This window comes from Psittacula echo (assembly GCF_963264785.1).
Source record: "Psittacula echo genome assembly, chromosome: 23".
Classification (NCBI taxonomy): domain Eukaryota; kingdom Metazoa; phylum Chordata; class Aves; order Psittaciformes; family Psittacidae; genus Psittacula; species Psittacula echo.
Window position 1 is genome coordinate 4,934,456 of NC_137748.1, and position 23,849 is coordinate 4,958,304.

General features: G+C 47.7%; 2 protein-coding genes across 2 annotated transcripts; both read left to right on the forward strand.

Moving 5' to 3' along the window:
• Nucleotides 1-513: 513 nt before the first annotated feature.
• LOC308229456 (keratin, type I cytoskeletal 19-like) lies at nucleotides 514-5,604 on the forward strand (the record flags this gene model as incomplete). The annotated part of the gene is made up of 8 exons (XM_080633504.1): nucleotides 514-1,002; nucleotides 1,872-1,954; nucleotides 2,787-2,943; nucleotides 3,358-3,519; nucleotides 3,963-4,088; nucleotides 4,242-4,468; nucleotides 4,938-5,059; nucleotides 5,579-5,604. 8 exons carry the CDS (start codon nucleotides 514-516, stop codon nucleotides 5,602-5,604), a joined length of 1,392 nt encoding a protein of 463 aa, XP_080489630.1.
• Nucleotides 5,605-12,337: 6,733 nt separating this feature from the next.
• LOC308229434 (keratin, type I cytoskeletal 19-like) lies at nucleotides 12,338-23,351 on the forward strand (the record flags this gene model as incomplete). The annotated part of the gene is made up of 9 exons (XM_080633481.1): nucleotides 12,338-12,991; nucleotides 13,347-13,429; nucleotides 14,101-14,257; nucleotides 14,513-14,674; nucleotides 14,985-15,110; nucleotides 15,283-15,509; nucleotides 16,039-16,349; nucleotides 16,830-16,931; nucleotides 23,320-23,351. 9 exons carry the CDS (start codon nucleotides 12,338-12,340, stop codon nucleotides 23,349-23,351), a joined length of 1,854 nt encoding a protein of 617 aa, XP_080489607.1.
• Between the last annotated feature and the right edge of the window lie 498 nt (nucleotides 23,352-23,849).

The following is a 23,849-nucleotide window of genomic DNA, read 5'->3' on the forward strand; positions in this document are numbered from 1 at the left end:
TCATTCGAGAGTCAAACTTCGTATTTATTCGTTCTTTTTCATCTTACATATTCCAACATCAGCACCTTGCATGAAAACTGCTTATTCAACTCAAAATGAAAATAAATTAATGAGAGATAAAGAGCTCTTTGATGCAATAGCCTTTAATGATTTCTTCCTGGTATATAATTTAGGACAGTGTTTTTCCTGGCTTAATGTTGTAAAGTTTGCATCATAAACAAAAAGCTGATGATTCATAAAACATTATTGCTAATGTATTTTTGAAATTAGCAAGAGACATGTAAAGTATCTTCCTTGTCTACCAGGATTCCTAAAAGGAAACTTCCCTTTGAGAAATTATTCTTGGCACCAATGGCTGGGGTAGCTGGCCTTATGGGAAGAGGATTCAGTGGTGACACCCACTCTGGAAGGTATAAATAGAGTTTCTCCACCACAGACAGCTCGCAGTCTGATTTAATATCAAGCTGTGCATCTTGCTTTGGGCTTCTGCTTGCATTTCCAACTGCTGTCACCATGAGTTGCAACGTTAAGGAGACTATTACTGTGTCTAGCAAAGGCAGGAGCAGTGGTGGCAGCTGTATCATTGGTGGTGGTGGTGGAGCACGGATTTCTTCCTATACGATAGGCAGTGGCAGAGGTTTTTCTGGAAGGAGTTACTGCGGTGGAGTGAATTATGGAGGGGGACTGAGTGTTGGTAGCTTGGCTGGTGGGAGCTTTGGAGGTGGCAACTGCTATGGCAATGGCCTTGGTTTTGGCCTTGGAGGCGGTGTGGTTGTTGGTGGTCTTGGTGGCGACTGTTTGCTTTCATCTTGCGATGAGAAGGTCACCATGCAAAATCTCAATGACCGCCTGGCTTCCTACCTGGACAAGGTGAAGTGCTTGGAGAAGGAAAATGCTGAACTGGAATGCAGAATCAGAGAGTGGTACGCGACACAGGGCCTCTCCTGCGAGCCCCGGGACTACAGCTGCTATTACAAAGAAATCGAAGATCTTCAGAACCAGGTAACCCCCTTTTCAGTTGTTCCTTCCCCATTTAAAGCTTATGTCTGAATTTGTATTTAGAACCTACTGCAACTGTTAGAGGTAACTTGGTGCTGCTGAACGTCTTTGCAAACAAATTTTGGCAAGCTGCCCTATGGCATGTTGTGGGTGCACATCAAAGACATGCTGCAGGGTGATACAGGTGGGGTGATACTCTTCAAAAGGAAAAGGCTGCTTTGTTACGTTGGGTTTGGACTATAGAAGTATGAATCTGATACCAAGTGTGCTCTCAGGAGATGTAGGGGTGTCAGCCCAGTAGGAAAAGCAAAGCAAAGAGAACTGTAGCACCAGAACAAAACACACAAATGCCGCGTCAAAGGAAGCGTTGTAAATTCTAGGTGAGACAAGTTGAGGATCTGAAATTGGCTGCCACAGTGGCACAAAGAGCTGGATATTAACATGTCCACAGTGAAAGTTATGGCTGATCTTAAGGCTTAAAGATACCTTCCAACTATCTTTCCTGAGGATCCTTAAGCTTGAAGCCCAGAACACATCAGCTTGAATGTCAGCTGAGACGTAATGTCTTAAGGAAGGTTCTTTAGGTTCACTTGTTTGTGAAGCACCTTTGGGACTTCCCTTTATATCTTGAAACTGTAAAGTTCCATCTGAGAGCTCTGTAACTCCCAGCCTCTACACAGCTGACGTCTTCACTGACTGTGAGTGAAGGAGGCAAAGCTCCTGCAAACTGCTCAAGAAACACGGTTACCTAATTCAGAAGGTAACAGAAAAAGGACCTTGTGAAGGGATCCTGCCTAACTGCAATCTACATAGACTATAGAGTAAAACAGGAGAGAGAAATGAGACATCTCTCATGGTCTGCTCTCTTCCAGATTGTCTGCGCAACCATTGATAACAACAAGATCATTCTGGACATTGATAACAGCAGGATGGCTGCTGATGACTTCCGAGTGAAGTGAGTACACCTCTGTGCAGATGGACCCTGCTGCCTCCTCCCTGCCCCTTTGCATCTCACTTGTGGAGACTCAATGTGTAATTATAGACTTCAGAGGAGTCCCACTCCAACACCACATTAGGACAGGGTGGCGTGATGAAAGGCATCCTGCTTTTGGTCACCAGCCCTCCCTTAATTAGTATTGGGTAAAGCATTTGGCAAGTGTTTGTGGTGAGGGTTGGGGACCCACACTGCAGGGAGTGGTCCTTAATGGTGTGGTTGGTGCATTTCCATCACAGACAGTGTAGATTGGGATCAGCAAAACAGAAACACAGCTGGATAAGTGACTTTTTACAAGGGCCTGTAGGGACAGGCCAAGGGGAATGGCTTTAACCTGCCAGAGGGGAGACTGAGATGAGCTCTTAGGCAGAAGCTCTTCCCTGTGAGGGTGCTGAGGCTCTGGCCCAGGGTGCCCAGAGAAGCTGTGGCTGCCCCATCCCTGGCAGTGTTCAAGGCCAGGTTGGACACAGGGGCTTGGAGCAAGCTGCTCCAGTGGAAGGGGTCCCTGCCCGTGGCAGGGGGTTGGAACTGGATGAGCTTCAGAGTCCCTTCCAATCCAAACCATTCCATGATTCTATGATTCTATGATACCAAACACACAGTAATCAGGATCATGAAAAACTAAGATAAGGAAGAAAAGCTTCCACGGAGCAAACATTAAGTGCAATGCAGAAATCCAATGCACAGAGCATTCAGCTTAGAGAGCAAACTGCAGTTCAGAGCAGGTAGTTAGGCAAGGAGAGAGATCTCTGCACGAACCGAGCACGTGTGAGATGTCACTGCTCTCTGGCAGGTACGAGACGGAGCTGGCCCTGCGCCAGAGCGTGGAGGCTGACATCAACGGCCTGCGGCAGGTCCTGGACCAGCTCACGCTCTGCAGGTCTGACCTGGAGGCGCAGCTCGAGTCGCTGCGGGAGGAGCTCTGCTGCCTCAAGAAGAACCACGAGGAGGTAGGATCCTGCCCCCCCCATGGGAGCACCACGGCCCTGACAGAAAACTGCCGACGTGAATGTGCTTTAGGTTTCAAAGTGAAGAAAAGCCGCTTTCACCCCGCAGCTTCCCATCAAACCGTTTGGGGTTCAGACCTGCCTGGGATGGGGGGAGCTCTGGCAGAGACGTGGCCTCTGCTCTTGCCAGTGCTGGGAGTGCCAGAGGGGGGTGAAATTGCTGCTGACTCCAGTTGGATGAGGAAAGAAATTACCCAAGAGATTTGTTGGGAAAAACACTTGCACCATCTTCCAGTGCTTTCTGTGGCCACAGCTCCGGGGCACCCCTCACGGAGAGCAGTCCTCAGCCACCCAGCTCTGCTCTTCTGTGTGGTCTTTCAATCCCCAGTATGCATCTAATCTGGGTTCTGCTTCCAGGAGATGAATTGCCTGAGAAAACAATCCACTGGAGACGTGAGCGTGGAGGTCAACGCCTGCCCTGGGCCAGATCTCAGGCAAATCTTGGAGGATTTGAGGTGCCAGTATGAGACACTGATAGCGCGCAACCGCAAGGAAGTTGAGGATTGGTACGAGTGCAAGGTAAGCGACATGTGCCTGCTCCCAACAGACACACACACTTCAGGGCACAGGAGGGCTTCAGGAAACACACTTGGAGACAATAAGCAGTTCTTCCCTTACAGTGAAGCCCAACATCAGCACTTATTATCCACTGTGCTCCACAGGAGACACAGGCCTGTCTGACCAGTTTGCTGTGTCCCGTCTGGAGGAGCAGACTTTGCCACAAGGCCTTGTGGTGTGTTGTTGGAGCTGAGATCCTCCACATTGGATTAAAGAGACTTCTAGCCGCAGCTTAATGTGATGTGTAAAGCAAGCAAGCCACTGAAGCTGGCGGTTAACGCCCACAGCAGGGAACTTGCCCTGCTCACTTTTCTTTATGCCAGCAGTATTCTGCTTCTGTAAAAGCAAGTCCAGTTTACACAGATATTCCCTGATGCTCTTTCTTCTGGATTGGTGGTTTTCAGATTGAGGAGGTGAATCGGGAGGTTATTACAAGCGGTCAGGAGGTAGAGACGTGCAACAACCAGGTGACCGAACTGAGACGCCAATTGCAAGCCCTGGAAATCGATCTCCAAGCTCAGCTCAGCCAGGTGGGTGCTGAATGTCCCTACAGCTGTGATGAGGTGACTGCTGGCCTTCTCGACCAGCCAGACTGAGCAGCCAGCGTGGTGCGGGTGAGCAGCTCTTTCGGCTCCAGGTGACACTTAAGTGAATGTTGTTTCTTTGGTTATCTTGTTTATCAGAGAAATAACTTGGAATCCTCTCTGGCTGAGACCGAGTGCCAGTACAACACCCTCCTCGGTGAGCTCCAGAACCAGATCACGTGCGTGGAGCAGCAATTGGCTGAAATAAGAGCGGAAATAGAGTGCCAGAACCAAGAGTACAAGACTTTACTGGACGTCAAGTGCCGTTTGGAGCAGGAGATTCAGACCTACCGGTGCTTGTTGGAAGGAGGACAGCAGGACCTTATGTATGTAGATCTCTAAATCCACTAGGGAATAAATGAAAATATCAAGGGTCTGTATGACAGATGGGGAATCCAGCAGAAGCTCTAGTCTTTCTTAATGCTCTCTTTGAGATGATGAAGTTGTCTTATGAGCTGCTTCACTGTGATGAGCATTCAAATCTGAACTAATGCTGCTCCTTGAGATTTGCAAAGCAGAGAAACCAAATCTGTTAACTGCTAGATCCAACACCATAACTACTAGTATTCTGTCAGCAGAATGTCAAAATACGAATTAATTGCGATGCTCTGCATTGCATTTCCATGCCAAAGGGGATCAAAACTGTGAAAGAACCCTGGAAGCGCAAAAAGAACACAGTGTAAAATGCCCTAACCCCTATAAAGGACACAGTTTGAGACTTCTGTCATGTAGTGAGCCAGTGTCATGTAAAGTTCTAAAATTCCCTCTTTGCTCTCCCCAAATCTATCCCACCAGTCACGGAGGAGGAATCGGAACTGGTGTAGGAGGAGGAGTCATTAGGACAAGCCACACCTATACGGCAACTTCATCGTCCCACTGCCAGCCCCAGGTCGCACCCTGCAAGACCGGGGACATAGGTAAGAGAGCTGTGATCTCTCAAAAGGAAACCTGTTTGATTCAATACTGTCCTAGGACTTGTTATTGGTATCTCTGCAGAGAGTTACTACGGTACAGGCATGATGGGCTGCAGTGCATCCAACCGCAGCGCAGAGCTAGCTGGGTCAGGGAGAGACGTTTAAAGAGTGCTTTGAGCCAGCGTGGAATTGCAGAGAACAGCTGAGAGACAAGAGGGAGCAGCAGAACTAAGAGGAGAAAGCTGGGGAAATGAGGCACGAAGGGGAGATCTGGAAGTAGCAGTAAAGAAGATGGCAGCCAAAAAAGCTTAACAAGAGTCTGGAGCAAAAAGAGCAAATCTGTAATTCCCATTAAAACACAATTATTTAGGGAATCTCTGGGGGTTCCTCAGCTGTTGGCTAACCACTCTGGTTTAACAGAGTATGTTCTTGAAATAAGGGCACTACACAGAGCACAGTCTTGTTATTTGAAGGGTTTTATCTCTGTTCCAATCAAGTAATGCTGCTATATTTCTTCTCCAGTGACCTGCAGGAGAATTTGTGACTAAGGAGGAATGGACTAGAAGATGAAATACAAAGAAACCTATAGAAAAACCAAGAACACTCAATGTTCACTGCACGCCTCTGCAGAGAAAGTAGAAGTAACTCAGTGATGCTTTGCCATGTATTTAAGGGGCCTGTTGGGAGCCACCTTCTCTTCTCTGTTCTGCTGTTTCTGTTCTTTAACGCTGTAATCTCTAGAAGTTACTGGAGTTAGTCAGGATCACTGTGTACCTGCTGGTGAAAAACTTCTCTAATAAAACCTTGCTTCTGCCTGATGCAATCAAGAACCCTGTGTCTGGAAACTGCCTTCCTTTAGAAAAGCAGGTGCTGATCCATGCACAAGGGCTGCATGAGCTGGTCAGGATCCCACCTCACTGGGAAAGAGAGCCAGGGAATGGCCTCGCTGACATTGCAGGTCCTGTTCTTCCCCTCCCTGCCAAAGTCTGCAGCACACATGGCCTGTTCCTACATGACATCCCCCATGCCCTACATGAACAGATCAGGCAGGTGCCTGTGGGTTTCCCATGGAACATTTTCCCTAAATTTATTGCAAAACAACAGGGAAGGAAGTAAGCGGAGCTGGAGCTCGTCAGTGAAAGGAGAACAGAGAGATCATGGTCAGAAGTTCCCCTGTAAAAGCAAGCTCAGGGTGGTCTATGTCCACAGACAGTTACGGCTTAGCAGCCATCCCTGGTGCACATCTCCAGCTGCTCTCCAGATGTGTCAGGCACTAAACTGTGAGTTGTGTTGGCTGCTGGGGAGGACGATGTCAGTCACGCACCTCTTAACAGACCTGCACTGCAGGGACGTGCCTCCTGACTCCACCTGGGACTCCTGTTATGTGCGTCTGCCTCTCTGCAGAGCACATCCCATCTCGTCTGGTCAGATATCTGCCTGCGGAGGGAGACCATGAGGCCTGGGTGCCTCCCCTTTTGGGTGACAGTCAGCAGAGCCCAACACAGATGCTGAGATGGCAGGTTCTATTATGAATCTCTTTTGAGATGGCCAAGGGATGGTCGGATATCCATAGATGTGCAGAGACACCCACAGGATGGAGACAGCGGGTGGCCTGAAAGCCCTTTTTATAATCTGTATAACACGACACCAGCACTTCTCACACTTAACCACATGTAAAGTTATTTTGGAGCCCTGTGCTGAGAAAATAAAAAGCATTTGAAGCACAAAAGCAAGCGCATTTCCCCAAATCCCACTCCTGAGCATAGCACGCACCTGGGTGAGCAAACAGCATCCCTGCCTGGGCTGGTGCTCAGCCTGAGCGCCGCCGTGAGCAGGGCGCTGGGCCGGGGCCAAGGGAGGTGCTTTGGATCCGCAGCAGAGAAGCAGCGCGACTGATCCCTGGTGGACGGGGCCGTGAGGAGCAGCGGGACAAGGTGCGGGCAGAGCAGGGAGCAGAACCGCTGGCACCAGGCTCAGGCTGAGGTGCCCCGGGGGAGGTTGATGCCCGCGGCTCACACACAGCGTTGCTGGCCCAGCTTCGCACCTCGCTCTGCCCACACCGAGGTTTCCCCCCAGCAGCTGCCCCCATGTACAAACCCTCGTGTGACACCCGGGCGCTGGGCAGCTGAGCCGCCGGCTGCTCCCGAGCACGGGAATCAAACCGAGGGAGAGGCAGCGTTCCACCGAAACTAAAACCTGCGGCTTTGGCAGCTGAGTTTTCCCTTCGCACCGCTGTTGGCGCTGGCATTTCCCTCCTGCAACCGCAGAACGCAGCATCAACCTGGGGAGCTTGTGAAAATATTTATATTGGGTTGGGTTTGGTTTGCTTTTCAGAGGAAAGTGAAACTGAGCCCGAGAGCTCAGAGCAGGGCTGGCTCTCATCCCCTTTGTACCAAGGCTCAAGGAAAAGCTTTTCATTTGATTTCAGACAAAAGCTTAAGAGCAGCTGCAATAATGAACAACCCGTACACACAAACGCTGCTTGTGCTAAAGAACAAGGAACTGGTGAAAGCTGCTGATAAACGCAGCCTGAGCAGACACTTCAGTACTTCCCAAGTCTCTCCATAAGGTGTCAGCTGTACTTAACTGGCAGATCAAAGAGAAACATGCTCCCAAGTGCCTGCTTCCATACAGTCCCTTCCTTCCTCTTTTGTGCCTACCCATGGGGTGAGCAGCTCCCGCAGCGCCGGGCTGGGACCGATGCCCTGCTGAGAATGGGACTGACATTTCACTGAGAGGCCAGGAGGTGCAGATGTGTTGGGCTGATGCTGTCTGTGGCTAAAAGGCAGCTGCTGTTGGGCTACACACCGAAAGCACAACAATATGTAATTGAAATAACGTTCTATAAAGTGCAGCAGTGGCAAAGGTGCAGTAACAGCAGTGGCCGGCTGGGAGGAGAAGCATTCCCTCCTGCCCTGCCGATCCCTGTGCCCACAGCGCTGCAGGATTCAGACCCGTGTCGTTTCACTGCATGTGATGCAGGAGGAGATGGAGGCCCTGCACCTCGGTCTGCAGCTGCTCTCTAGAGGGCACCCAGCTCCCAAAGGTGCCGAAGAGTGCACAGGCGGGTGGGAGGCGAGCGGCAAACCCAGCTCCAATTGCTGGGCTCCTCCTCTAGCACAAATACACGAACACTAAACAGATGAAGTCGTGCCTGCGGTATGTGCAGGGAGCTCCTGCTAGCTGAAAACACAACCCGCTGTCAGCCCTGACATCCTGCTCCAGTTCCCTCATCCGTATTCCATGGGCGCAGCTGCAGTGAGGTTGACATGACCCGATTCTGTGTGTGACTCTAGCAGGGGATGATGCAGGTTTCCTCCCTTCCTCCTTGAACCCCTCACTGGGTGCCCCTGTGTGTAAGTGCTCAGAACTGATGCCAGGCTGAAACTCATCGCACTAATTCCTGTGTATGTTTGTGAATGGCACTGCAGTATTTTGCACCCTGTCATTAGGCAGGAGCACGGGGAAACCCAGGCTCTCCACAGGGGTTATAATTGGGTTAGAATGACCCTTTGCTGATGAAGGTCTTGCCAATGGAGCAGCATTAGCTGAGACCCCAGAGTCAGCTGTGCAAGGGACTGCTTAGACCCAACATGAAGAAGTTCCCAACCAAAGGGTTCGTACTCTAAAAGGGTTCGTTCCTCTCTCACAGCTCTGACTCACCTAATTACTGTTCTTATCATAATCACCATCGTTCCATTGGGTGGTGGATCTTTTGAAGGTGCCCTTTAATGTTTCAACAGTACCAGTCTCTGCAATAATGAATGAGTAACAGATCAAGTACAATGGAGGCAAGAATCGTTTTTATCTCCAGAAGGAGAGGTGTTTGCTGAACTGATGCTCTGTGCGGGGCAGCAGGTCCCATCCTGGTGCTGCACACCAGCTTTCCCTGAGAGGTGGGTGAAAGGGCTGGGTTTGGACCACTGGACACAATATGGACACATTCCAGGGATATTCCCCATGCCCACACATCTCAGGGTATGGGCAGATGCCAAGACTCACACCCTGTCTTGCAGAAGAGCACAGGAGAGGTGGGACTTACCCTCTCACTTCAAAACAGGTACCTTAAAACCTTCACTTGAGGTTTTTAAGGCATGCAGGGAATCACAAAACCACAGCCTGGTCTGGGCTGGAGGGACCTCAAAGTTCATCCAGTTCCAGCCCCCTGCCCCAGGCAGGGTAGAGCAGCTTGCTCCAAGCCCCATCCAACCTTGAATGATCATATGCAGATGGATTCTGTAGAATTTGCACTGCTTTATTTTATTAGATGTAGCCATAAATACACACGGGGAGAAAGGAACAGAATGAACAGCACATCCTGTACTGTCCCACTAACTGGAAATGGCAAGGTAGGAATTACTGTTCAGAACTTTCAGTTAGTCCACTATTAAAATAATACACGTGATGGAGCCCTGATATGTTTCAAATCATCTGAACTGAATTTTCTCAGATTTTTGCATTTTCAAGCATCTACCTTTTTACTGGGATAAGAAAAAAGCCCTCATCACTTAAATGTCAGGGGAGAGGAAAACAGTTTCATGCTAAATGTTAGGCAGCCAAACCTCAGTGGGAAGAAGAGCAGTGTCCAGAACAAGAACAGTGTTCTCCCTCCAACAGTCACACTACAGGGACTGTTTCTCCTTTACTATGTAGAAATATTGTCCTACGGGATTATCTGGTGTTAATACAATTGCTTGTTGATTATATAATGGAAGTTAGTTTATAATGTGCAATTATGAGAATGAATCATATTCCCCAGATAGATCTTCCCCAGTTTTTCTCTGTGTAGCAACATAAGCAAATTGAATTTTCCTGACCAGGCCTGACCAGAAATGGGAAGGATGGAAGAGGGAAGCACTGCAAAGGAGGGCAACAGGCTGCTCATACCCCACCAAGGTGCGCAGTAGCCTCAGCAGTTCAATGCAGAGCTCAGAGACAGAGCTGATGACGGCTTGTGTGTGCTCAGCTCCCCCCCAGGCACCTCACCCCAGCTCAGCCTCATCCCCTGCTGCTGCCACGCGCTCCAAAAGAAAGATGCACACCCTTTGCTGCTGGACATGGTGATTCTGCTGTTCAAGCGCACTGAGTGAATTCAGGCCCACACTGGGTGAGCAGTTCAGGCTTAAATAGTGCCCCAGCCTCCTCCAGGCAGGAGCTCCAAACAGTTTCATCATAGGATAAGAGAAGAGGCCTCATTGCAAACAAACAACTGTGGTGCCATCTACCCCCAGGGCATCCTCCTCCTCCTTCCCCTACTATTTTGTCTCTGACCTGAAGCAGGTCTGTCAATGTGCAAGGGCACATTTTCCTGACTGCCACTGAACGCTCAGCGCTGAGGGCACACTGGGACCGTGGCCTCTTCCATTAGTTATGCCCAGTGCATAAAAAGCAATAAACCTCAGCTTTATTCATGACAGAGATCTGTCCTTGGCGAGGTCAGACGATGTCAGTGCCTCTTCCCAGGCCCACTGAGGTGGGCAGGGAGAGGAAAGTGCATTCAGATGTTCGGTGGATTGGGAGCACCCATCACCTCATGGGGTGATGGCAGTGGTCCAGAGGCTGGACAATGCCACCAGCCGCCACGTTAAATGGAACGTAACCCAGTAGTTTCCTAACACAATCGCTGTTAGTGTAGAAGAGAATTTCGTGCACTTCAAAAGGATTTCTTACTGGAACAAGCTCAAATTATGCCTTGGACCCCACTAAGTTTTGTGGGCCACTAATGGACCCCACCATTTACACTTCCACAACCCAGCAATGGCCTTGCTTCCGTGGACATTTCAGCAATGGAAGATGAAACCTGAGGTGTGTCCTTCAGTGTGGGCGAGAGTGCGCTGGGAGGGGCACTAGAAAAAGATGTTTCCATAAACACTTGCTATAAGCCATAACAAACAAATGTCTAAACTAGCAACAACCAACACCACAACACACCGAATCAATACAGGAAGCTGGAGAGCACACAACAGGTCACTGACAAAGGGCGGCAGCTGGCAGACCTCACAGACAGCGTGTGGCTGGAGCCCCCAAGGGGAAGGAGGGCAGATGTGGGGGGCACTCGGGTTTGAGGTGCAGGCTCCTGTAAGAGCTCTAAAATGGGTGCTCCGCTGAACTACCCACTGCTGTGTGTTTGAAAAAGACACAGTCTTGGAAGAAGATGCAAGACAGGAAATATTTCCTACTGTTGGTCATGCCGTGTTCATGACTGGCAAAGAAAACTGTGAAGAAGATGCTATTCTGAGGTACAGCTCATGAACTGAATCCCCCAAACAGGAGCCTTCTCCTCCGAGCAGGCATGATTGTACTTGCACTGTGTGAGGAAAACATCCCAACTGGAATTCTGAAACCCCTTCAGGAGTGGGAGTGCTTCCTTTCCCATCCACAGATATGGCAGGAGAGCCCAGCACAGAGCCAGGCACTTGCCGGGTCTCCCAACCATCCTGCACTGCATTTGCTCCGAGCACATAAAGAGCTATCCATTCCCTGCAACAAACATCCTGTCACACGTCCTTTCCTTGCAGTCTTACTCAGAGCTATTTTCCAGTTGTTATCAGACAGCTCTTCATAATTAATTTGTTATTTATAAATCATAATTATGGATGTTTGGAATAGATTGATGGGGTGTGTGGTGTTTGCCAATGGTTACCATGACAAAGACATCGGAGTGGTTCACAGCACCCACAAAATGCATCCTGGGATATTCAAAAGGCATAAACCAATGAAGGACTGAAAATAAGGAGCATACAGCATAAGATACCCAGAAACGAGAACCTGGTGAAATATCACTTAAGTATAACAAAACCAGCCAGGATTCCTTGACAACATTCTGAAAGGCGAAAGAGCAGGAGAAATAGAGTCACACTCATCACTGACCCACATTGTGACAGTTCATGCTTGTGCTGAAATAGATGTGAACAGGATGAGATGAGTGGGATGAGGTTAATTCAGATGACTGTAAATCAGTGACTAGATCATAGAAAAGATCTGCCTAAATCAGAGCCACCCAATAGAAATTACATGTTTTGTCTTAACAAACAAATGGTCATGGGCACTCTGAGCATGGGTTAAGCTTCCTGACACCCTCAAACATCTCCCTTTGGCAAATTACCCTTGGCAGAAAAACAACGGCTTACAAATGCACGAGAAGAAGGTACTCCCTGTGAGGGTGACACCCACTACCTTGCGTATAAATGTGGACCAGGCAGGGTGGAATCTGGAGCTATGATTCCAGAAGAACTGTAAGACCAGCTTTGAGATTTCACACGAGTCCCTGCCGCTGCCACCATGAGCTGTAGCTCCAAACAGACCTCCAGAAGCTGCCTGCGCGGGAGCAGCGGTGGCGGCAGTAGCAGTGCTGGGGGTGGAGGGGGCAGCATGTATTCCTGTGCCTCCTCCACAAGAGTCACTCCCAGGACAAGCGGTGGGGGCAGGAGTTCTGGTAGCATTTGTGCTGGAGGAAGCTCCAGGAGCAGCTATGGTGGGGGAGCTGGTGGAGGTAGCTATGGAAGGATCAGGCACAGGAGTTACGGAGGAGGAATGAGCAGCAGAAGCTGTGGAGGAGGAATCAGTGGTGGTTATTATGGAGGGCGAATGAGCAGTGGTGGCTATGGAGGGGGCATGAGCTTTGGATCAGGTGGGAGTGGGTTTGGTGGTGGCTGTGGAGGAAGCTTTGGTGGAGGTGGTGCTGGTTTCAGTGGTGGCAGCTTTAGCAGTGGTGGCTTTCCTGGAGGGATCGGGGGAATTCTTTCCAACAACGAAAAGCTGACCATGCAGAGCCTCAATGAACGCCTGGCTTCTTACCTGGACACTGTCAGGAATCTGGAAAGGAAAAATGCTCAGCTTGAGCAGTTGATCAGGGAGTGGTATCAAAAGCAAGCTCCTTCTGGCACAAAGGACTACAGCCACTATTATGGAGAGATTGAAGACCTTCAAAACCAGGTAGGATGCTCTTTGTCAGAAAAGTTTAAGCATTGATGGATGTTTTGTGATGGAGTAAAACATCTGTGGCCAGCCCTGGGCATGGAAGGTGAGACAGAGCTATGGCAGTGACACAAGCCTCTCAACAGGACTCCTGTACTCCCAAAACAGTTGTTACAGTTCTGATGCTGCTTTCACACAGGTACCATTTTGGTTTGCACTGTACACGACCTTTCCAGGCCTCTGCATGTACGACATGCTGTTCCTCTCAGACTTCTAGGAATTATAACAAGATCACATCCATATTTCTGTCCCTTGTGCAAACCTGAGAGATTCACAGCAACATTCTTCCTCAGCATGTTGTCTTCTCTTCTAGCTTGTGATTGCGGCTGTGGAGACCAACAAAGTACTTCTGGACCTGGATAACACAAGGATGACTGCAGAGGACTTCAGGATAAAGTAAATATCTAATCCTCTTTTCCAGGCACTGACTTCCTTTCTCCTACTTGCCTCAACTTAGTTTCACACATCCATTCCATAAGCAAACATCAACGCATGGAGACCAGAGTTTCTCCTGGTTCCATGGCAGAACAACTGATATTATTTGTAAGGGTTCAAAACTCTTTATTATTCCTATAATGATCTGCAATGGGAACACTCCCTATGGCTGTAGAGTCAAAGCTTAAAAAACGCTTTATTTGAAGGAATAAGAATCGTGATTTTCTCTCACTGAAAGTCAGATGAAACAGATAGAGGAAACCTGCCCAGAGTCTACAGCAAAAGGAAACAAGGAAAAGACCACAGAATACTTTCTGATCTTAAAGGCTAGAAGTAATCTGAAACTTTAAGTACTGGCTGCTGGTTTCATAATTCTGCTGGTTGAGAGATGCTGTGTGCTATGGAGCGTAGACACCAAAGTGGGACTGGGAACCTGAGAACAGGGCTGACCTCGCACTGTCCCTGGCCCTGACCTCACACTGTCCCTGGCCCTGACCTCACGCTGTCCCTGGCCCTGACCTCACGCTGTCCCTGGCACTGACCTCACGCTGTCCCTGGCCCTGACCTCACGCTGTCCCTGGCACTGACCTCACGCTGTCCCTGGCACTGACCTCACGCTGTCCCTGGTGCAGGTACGAGACCGAGCGTGGGCTCCGGCAGAACGTGGAGGGTGACATCAACAGCCTGCGGCCCTTGCTGGATAGTCTGACTCTGAACAGGTCTGACCTGGAAATGCAATTTGAGTCTCTGAAGGAGGAAATGATTGACCTCAAGAAGAACCATGAGGAGGTGAGAGCCAGCTCCTCGAAGTGCAAACTGCAGAGGAGAACAAGAACACTTACAATATCAGAAATGTGGGAGGTTTTGCAGGTAGCATCCTCCACACTAAATAGTTTTCCCTGTTCTCCTCTTCAAGGAGATTCAACACATACACAGGTGGTGTTGAAACGGTCAGGAGGGGTTCTTATGTCAGAGCAAATTAACTGACTTCAAAACTCTTTTGCAAAGTAATTTCCCCCTTTTGTTTATTTGCTTTCTCTGCAGGAGATGAAATCGCTGCACACACAGTCCAGCGGTGATGTGAACGTGGAGGTGAATGCTGCTCCAGGGGAGGACCTGCTGAAAAAGCTGAATGCCATGAGACAGGAGTATGAAAATATCATTCAGAGAAACCGTGAAGAGGTTGAGAGCTGGTATGAAAACAAGGTAAATGGTTCTGAATATTAGGTTCACATCACAAAAGAAAACCCATGCCAACCTTTGGTAAGAACTTCCTCTAGGTGAATGACACTTTGAACAATGACATCCATTGCTGTTAGGATATAATGTCAGAATCCCTTTGGTTAAAGTAAAAGACATCACAAGTGGCCTTGAACTGCACTGGCAGAGCCACGCAAGCAAGTTCTAACAGCCCCCCTATTACAAGTGGCCCTGCTTCAAGCTGTTAAGCAAATGACAACTGACCCTGCTGCCACTGTAAGTAAAACTCAAAAACTCCAATATATTAATTTTTCAGATGGAAGAAGTGAGTCAGCAAGTCCACTCAAGTGGCCAGGAAGTGGAGGCAAGCAACCAACAGATCTCTGAGCTGAGACGTGAATATCAGAGCCTGGAGATTGAGCTGCAGTCACAGATCAGCATGGTAGGGAATGGTTGCTTCTGATCCTCTGATCCACAAAGAACATGTGAGCTGCTGGAATGTAGCCAGCACTCCATTTAATGAAGATGCTTAGTGCAGAAGAATGATCTAATCCTGCCACATTCCCATAACGTGCCACATCCCCATAAACACCATCTTGTGTTTCCCTTTGCAGGTGAACTCTTTGCAGTCCAACCTGGAAGACACGGAACGTCGTTACAACATGCAGCTGCAGCAGATCCAGGGGATGATTGGCCCCTTGGAGGAGGAGCTGGCCAGCATCCGCTGTGAGATGGAGAGTCAGAATGAAGAGTACAAGATGCTCCTGGGCATCAAGACCCGCCTGGAGCAGGAGATTGCTCAGTACCGGGCTCTTCTGCAGGAGGGGCAGCATGGCATTAGGTATGTACTTTCAGATTAACCTTTGCAAACAGGTGAAGATGAAAGGAGCTATATTTATATTAGGAACTAGTGGTCAATCATCAACATATCTACTGTAATCACAGGAATCTGGATGGAATCAAAACCCTAGCTGGCAGTGCAAAAAGCTGCAGTATTCTATAATGACTGTGAACTGCACAAAAAACTATTATAATTTGCCATTTCTTTGCCTCCGTGCAGTCAGGAAGTACAGTTATAGATGAAAACAAAAGGTCAGACAGAAAAAACTACTACATACTGAAGGTATATATTTTGAAAGCCTTCTAAAGGCATCCATTATCTTTCTTCTTCTTCCTTAATCAGTTAATTTGTCTTTAACCAAGACAGTTTCAAAGCAGTTCTCTAGAACATGCTTCACACAGTAGCACTTTCTCAGTCATATGAGGAGTTCAGAAGGAGTCAGCAAGTGGCTTTGATACAGATGATAGGACACCAGACACCGGTCACATTGCTATAAATGCTACACATTCATGGCCTTTCCTCCTTACAGCACCTCACAGGGAGGAGCTGGTGGTGGATCTTCAGGAGGAGGAGGAGGTCATGGAGGAACCAGCTGGTCTTCTGGAAGAGGAAGCAGTGGAGGAGGAAGCAGCTGGTCCTCAAGTGGAGGAAGCAGCGGAGGAAGAACTGGAGGATCCTGCAGAAGAACTTCCTCATCAGGAGGTGGAGGAGGAGGGAGCGGAGGAGCAGGAGCTGGAGCCTGTGGTAAAACCTCAGGTGGAGGAGAAGGAGGAGGCAAATCCTGCCTCTCCCGCTCTTCATCTTCCCAGCCCCAGTCTGGCAACTCTTACGAAAGCCAAGGTAAAAATCAGGATAGAAGCGTACACTCTCCCATTCCCTTTTCTCTATAGCAGGAAAGGATGTGACGGCTTCCGTCCTGATTTCGAAATCAGGAGATATTTGTGCTATTTTTTGCCAGTTGCCCCAAAGTCCACTCTGACATTTGTTCCTATGCAGTAACCCATCAACAGGGCAGTATTTTCAGAAGTGACACGAATGTCATGAAGAGTTGTATGAGAACATGTAGAAAGAGGAAATGAAGAGGGAAAGCGAAAATATCCAATGCAAAGCATGCAGGGAACCGGGGAAGTCAGGAGTTTGGGAATGAAGCCACATGTTAGAAATGTAACTGGTATTAAGGGGGAAAATGGTTAAAGCAGGGTTAGAACCCTCAAGGCATTTAAAATCTATGGGGTATTAGCTGCAAAATCCTGACTTAGCAAGAGATAAGGAGTGACCAGAAGGTCTTCTCCATGTCTGATTTCATGGCTGTTGTTCCAGAAGATGCTGAAAACATGAAGCTCTGCCTGGAAGGGAATAAAACACTGGATAGAGGAGCAACAATGGAGGAAGTGTCTGAAGCCATAAAAACGATGAGACGGGGTAAGGCTCCAGGTCCCAGCAGCTCCCCAGGCAATGCCTGGAAATGCTTCAAATGAGAATTTATAGATTTAAAAAGATGGAAAATGATCCTGCTTTGAGGCTTACATTGAGTCCTTCTTATCCAGGAAGCAACAGGGCTATTAATCTTGGTTGAGTCTGTCTCACACACATGCTGTTTCCCTCCCAGACTGAGTTGGTCATGACAGTACTGGCTGTAGACCAAAGGGCCTGAGGCCACCATTAGAGAAAGTAAGAATACCACAGAGAGTCTCTTGATGCTGAAAACAAGGGCAGTGATTTCCAAGGCCTTTGTGGAATAAGGAAGATTATTTTGGTAAGATTTGGAGTAGATGAGATCTAGTTTTTAAAACTGAATAGGCTTTGCAAGCTAATCTGATCAAACATCCGATCTGACTTGCAACAGTCCTGCATTCACTAATGCTTGGCAAGCAAGAGTAATATATATTATGTGCCATCACCTGCAACTTATAAACATTTGTTGTAAATATCCACTCACATATAAATACAGATTCCAAGTTCATCTGGGCTTGATTTCTACTGCCACAGTCACTCTAAATTTAAAGACTCATTTACAACGGCACACTTGACAGAAGCAGGTCCCTGTATTTAATACAATGGAGCTGCACACATACACTTGTACAAATATTAAGTCTGACCCATTCTAACCTTGTCAGAGTGCTGGGAAAAAGCCCAGAGCAGTGAGAAGTGCAGTCTATAATTACTTAGTAACATAAAGATTAAAAACACTGAATGAGAGAACACTTCTTCAAAAAAGTCTTGCTTCCCTTAATCCTTCAACAGGGAGTCTCAGAAGATCTGAGGAATGATGGGCAAAAGCATCATCTTCCACCTCAGGACCTTACCTGTGGGCCTTTGGACCAAGCAAGACTGTGCTGAGCGTGTCTGATCGTGCCTCTGCAAAGAGCAAGAGCAAACACCTGTTTGAGTTACTCAACACTTCACTCCAGGGGCTCATCCGAACGCTCTGGATGACCCATCAGCTTCTTCCCTCTGAATTTCTGTTCCTAATCACTGGCACCTGAGTTAATCTCCACTGTGATTGTTATTCCCCTGAAAACACCAGAAAAAAAAACAAATAAAATATAAAACCCCAACCCCCTCAAAATAAACGCTAATAAATCTTTGCTTCTGTCTGCTGCAAGCACAAAGCCATGTCTGGGAGAGATTTCCTTTAGCAGAGATTTTTCTTTGAATCAAGTCCAAACATTAAGCCTCACCTGCTGGGAGTAATTCGAGGGTGGGGTGTGCTTAAGCAGAACTTCCACGGGCTGCATTGCTGCAATGGACTATTTAGACTGATCTTAGGCAGAAGCTCTTCTCTGTGAGGGTGCTGAGGCGCTGGCACAGGGTGCCCAGAGAAGCTGTGGCTGCCCCATCCCTGGCAGTGTTCAAGGCCAGGTTGGACACAGGGGCTTGGAGCAAGCTGCTCTAGTGGAAGGGGTCCCTGCCCGTGGCAGGGGTTGGAGCTGGAGGAGCTTTAAGGTTCCTTCCAACCCAAACCAATCTGGGATTCTATGATTCTCTGCAGTAACTCAGAGGGCTTCTCACACAACACCTGCTCACTAACACACACTTTATCCCTTGTACTTCCCGACTCATCTGCTTAAACACAAAGGTTCCAGATAGCAGTATCACTGCTACAAGGTTTTCTCTCTCTGTTTGACAGTCACGAGTTCTGTTTTCTCACTCTGAGGAAAGCATCACCCAGTGCAGAGCATTATGAAACACAGCCTGAGTGGGAGACCGTGGGAACGGGAATCCTGAGCACCCGAGTCCCAGGCAGATCTGTGCCAGTGATTCACGGCATTACCTTACACCAGGCTCCCAGCCAGTCCTGTCAGTGTTTGGAAAGAAACAAAATCTAACAGAAAATCTCCTTCTGACCTAGCAGGTCAGTCTCTGGTGGGGTCTGATCTTCATTAAGAGCTGCTTCACACACAAACATGCACTGATATCCCTGACTGACACGCAAGGAGGCAGCGCTGATGATGTCTGCAAGAATACCCCAGTCTCCCTCCTATTGCAAAATCACCTACTTCATTTTTAAAACCCTTGCAGGATCAAATCCAACTTGTCTCTTTTTCTCGCTGTCCCCTAAACCTACTTTCTCTGATGGCTCTGCCAGTTTGACACCTCTGGCAGACAGTGACAATTCTTTCTTAGGCCTGTCTACCGAAGATACTAAACTAACAGCCCAAATTAAAGAATACTCCCAAGACAGGAGCCCTGCTTCTCAGATCTCCCCTAAGAGCCTGCCAAGTTAATCTCATAGAACCACAGAATCCCAGCCTGGTTTGGGCTGGAAGGGACCTTAAAGCTCATCCAGCTCCAAACCCTGCCACCGGCAGGGACCCCTTCCACTGGAGCAGCTTGCTCCAAGCCCCTGTGTCCAACCTGGCCTTGAACACTGCCAGGGATGGGGCAGCCACAGCTTCTCTGGGCACCCTGGGCCAGCGCCTCAGCACCCTCACAGGGAACAGCTGCATTCTCAAATTTCAGTGTCAAAACTGTTGTTGCTGGGTGATGCTTCCTGGGTGTTATAGGGATTTTACTGGCCATCACCTGACCTCTGGCCTTAGAGCAGCACCTGGTGAGCTCTTTAGGAGGTTAGGTACAATTTACTCAAAGGAGCAGCCTGTGCTGGAGCTTGCTGCTCCGCAGCATCATAGCAGCTCTGAGGACTACTGGTACCTCTGGCTCCTGTCCTTTCCAACATTACAACCTTGAGTATTTTTACTGCCAGTTATCTAATAATCATCATCTATGCATCTAACCTTGCAGAAGAAACTCCACTGAAACAAGTCCTGGTGAGAGCAAAGCAGAATGAAACTGGCAGAGCTGGAAGTGTGGGAAGGAGAATCCCGACAGCAGTTCTGTGCTGTACTGGAGCAGCCAGTACCGCAGCCGACACGCCAATATTCAATGCGATCTGTTGTAATACACTGTGCAACTCTGCTGCTGATTTAAATACTCACGTTGATGTTATAATCAGGCACAGAAAGAAGTAAACATTTCTGAGCAATTAGGATCAAAAATATCATAGAATCACAGAATGGTTTCGGCTGGAAGGGACCTTAAAAATAACATCACTAGTACTCCTTTTACTACTCAGCCTTGATTGTGCTGTATTCTTCCTTGCCTAAGATCTGTACCGTCAGTACCAAGGTGTTCTTGTCCTGTCTCTTACATTTAATGAGTCTGCATCTATAATGCCAGTAAACTTCATAAGAAAGTTTATTTGCTACATGTATGTGATGAAATAAATACAAGCCACCAATAAACTTAAAAGAGACCTATTTAATCATGGCATTCATTACGGACAAAAAGAAGACTGAATTCAGGTGGTTTCTTGCCATACCCTGGAAGGAAGGGTCTTTTTCCATGTTGTATATACAAAACCTGCATCTAGGTTATCAATATCACTAGCATTTGCCTCCTGGGAGACCAAGCTTGTGATAACAACAGTGATGCGAAAACCTCATGTGGAGGAACAGCTAGAAACCCCAACTATTGCAATGCAGGAGTAAGAAACAGAGATTTTGTAGTGAGAAGTGTGTGCTGCAAGTGGGACCCCAATGACAGAACAGCAGTGAGGAGCACCCCGTGCTCTCATTTGCATGCACTTTGTTAGGTGCTAATCAACATAATGAGCTTTAATTTTATGAGCACAAAGTGTTGCAATTCGGATACTTATCTGGTGTTCTGCTAGTGCTCTGAGAAGAAAATTGTGGTACGTGTTAAAACAAGACCTTCAGAACAACCGGAGGCAAAAAGAAATGTGCACACACACTCCTGCGTGGCCGGCTCCAGGCACAGAGAAATTCAGTGTCCATTTGAAGGCACAGATGTCATTTCAACATTGCCCATGCATCTATTCTGCTGATGTCTCTTTTGTCAGCCCTATCAGTTGCCAGTGCTACATGGGCTATATTCATGGGCTGCACATTCGGTACAGTAAAGTCTGCCACTGCACTGATGGGGGAAGGAAGGCTCTATCATAACTTTCAGAGCCCCCCATCTCAACAGGAATGTCCCGGTGGAGTTTCTTGAATTATATACATTATATACATTCACTAAATGTCACTTGTTGACTACCAAGGTCTTCAGGCTGCTTCCAGACTTGTTCAGAGCAGGCTGAAGCTAAAGGGAGCCAGAACCAGCTTCTTCCCATAGCAGAGACCATGCAGGGTGTCCCTGAGGTGAGCCCAGAAGTACAATCCTCCCAGGCACTTTGGGAAGAGCAGATGCCTTTCATGATACAACATACCATTGGCAGTAACGCAAAGTACCACATGCAGATTCATAGAGTCCCAGACTGGTGTGGACTGGAAGGGACCCTAAAGCTCACCCAGCTCCAACCCCTGCCACGGGCAGGGACACCTTCCACTGGAGCAGCTTGCTCCAAGCCCCTGTGTCCAACCTGGCCTTGAACACTGCCAGGGATGGGGCAGCCACAGCTTCTCTGGGCACCCTGGGCCAGCGCCTCAGCACCCTCACAGGGAAGAGCTTCTGCCTAAGAGCACAGCTCAGTCTACCATTTGAACCAGAATATTTAGTTTATGCCCAGGACAAAGATGAGGATAAAAACCACTTCCCAGTCTACTCTGCGGATCAGTGCAAGACTGAAGTATGGTTGAATTTCTTTTGTGGTCTCAAGAGATTTCAACTGACTACCACAAAAAGCCTTTCAACTTGTCTCTCTGATGACTATTTTAGAGTCTCAAGGATCTCTGCATTAAGAGCAGTCTATATAATTACTCTATCTATATATATACATATATATATATATAACTACACTATCTACTACTCATAGACTGTTGGAGCTTGTCTATGAAGCTCTACTAAGGAGTATCACTGGCCTCACTGATGCTGTGTGCTCACTGAAACTGTGTTTACATGCTGAGGTGACACTACCATCCTCCAGCTGTGAATCAAGGAGAAATTATCTCATCATCAAGCTACTTGAAATCTTTCATCACCTTTGAGCCCTTGAGTATATCAAACAGCAAGATAAAATCAGAGAGCTTTTGAAAGAGATTGCATAAGCATAATAAAGCAATGCTGGCAAAAGCACAGTGCAGAGGACATGACAATGGTTTCAGCCAGAAAATGTGAAATAATCCTGAATTTAATGCAAAAAAGACCAGAGGTTAAGAGGCAGAAATTTAGTTTCTGAAAGAATCTTGCACATGCAGACTGACAGCAGCACATAAAAACCTGCAGCAACACAGTCAACTTCCAAGTCAGGGTGGCCTTGGCCTTTTTGAAGATGTTGAGAAAAGGGCAGCAGAGAAGTGCCAAGCTCCTCAGGTGGGTGCTTCTTTGTTCCCTGCCCCTGAGGTTTAGGGGGAGATTGCTAAATTTCATAAATACCTTACAGTCATCAGAGGATCAGTAATGAAACAGAGAAGAAGAGCAAAGCCGTCACTGGAAACATGCACACTTCTGCCCAAGCACACTGTAACAGTTTGGATCCCTCTACAGCAAGCCCACAGGTGCTGAGGGGTTTGCTATTGTCTTCAATGAGTTGGTGGGAAGGGGCTGTTTGCATGAATGAATTCTCTACTGTATTAAAAGATATGATTGAAATCTCCCATACAAGCCTGCAGTGTAAGAACAGAGCTAAGTGTGTGCTGAGGAAAGAAGATTCTGCATTTCATCAAATCCCAGCCTGGTTTGGGTTGGAAGGGACCCTAAAGCTCATCCAGCTCCAACCCTGCCACGGGCAGGGACACCTTCCACTGGAGCAGCTTGCTCCAAGCCCCTGTGTCCAACCTGGCCTTGAACACTGCCAGGGATGGGGCAGCCACAGCTTCTCTGGGCACCCTGGGCCAGCGCCTCAGCACCCTCACAGGGAAGAGCTTCTGCCTAAGAGCTCAGCTCAGTCTACCATTTGAACCAGAATATTTAGTTTATGCCCAGGACAAAGATGAGGATAAAAACCACTTCCCAGTCTACAATGCGAATCAGTGCAAGACTGAAGTATGGTTGAATTTCTTTTGTGGTCTCAAGAGATTTCAACTGACTACCACAAAAAGCCTTTCAACTTGTCTCTCTGATGACTATTTTAGAGTCTCAAGGATCTCTGCATTAAGAACAGTCTATATAATTACTCTATCACTTGTCATATATGACATAATAACAGCAGGGAAAATGAGCAGTTTCATATTACACCATAAAAGGACTTCCTACACAGGAGTTTATAGGTCATTGTCTGCATTAATTCAGCTCCCAATTGTGCTCTAATTGTCATTATAATACAATTCAAGTATCCTTAGCCTTCTTACTAGTTTAGATCACAGCTCTTTGATGAAGAAAAGCCTTTTTTTTTCTCTTTGATTTCTAGGACTTGGCTATCGACCTAGAAATGCCAAGTGAGCTGTCCTGTCACTTCCTTCACACAGGAAGGATTTTGATTTTTAAATAAGAATCCCACTGCATTGCTTGAAACAGGCTTCTCATGTAAATAAATATGCTAAGTGATGGCAGGCACACACAGATTGGAGAAGCGAAACAAACAAGTTACACCCTCCTAGTACGAAAGCTCTTACTCTATCATGGATAGTGAGAAAAAGAAGATAAGCAGAGTAGATCTTAAATGCACAAAATATGAAAGAGCAAAAGAGAACAACAGGACAATAGGAGCTGCAAAAACCTCAGCAATGAAAGTAGATTAATAATGGAACAAATAATGCACAGTCTAACACGAGAGATTTGAGCTTCATCTTTCATTTACGGGAGAACTGAGAACAAACTCTCTTTCTGTATAGGTCCATGAAGTACACATTGTCTCCCATTAGCTTCAGCAGGATCCTGTGTAAAGTGGCTTTTCCATCCTAAAGCAGATCCAGGCTGCTCGAGGCAACAGGCAACCCA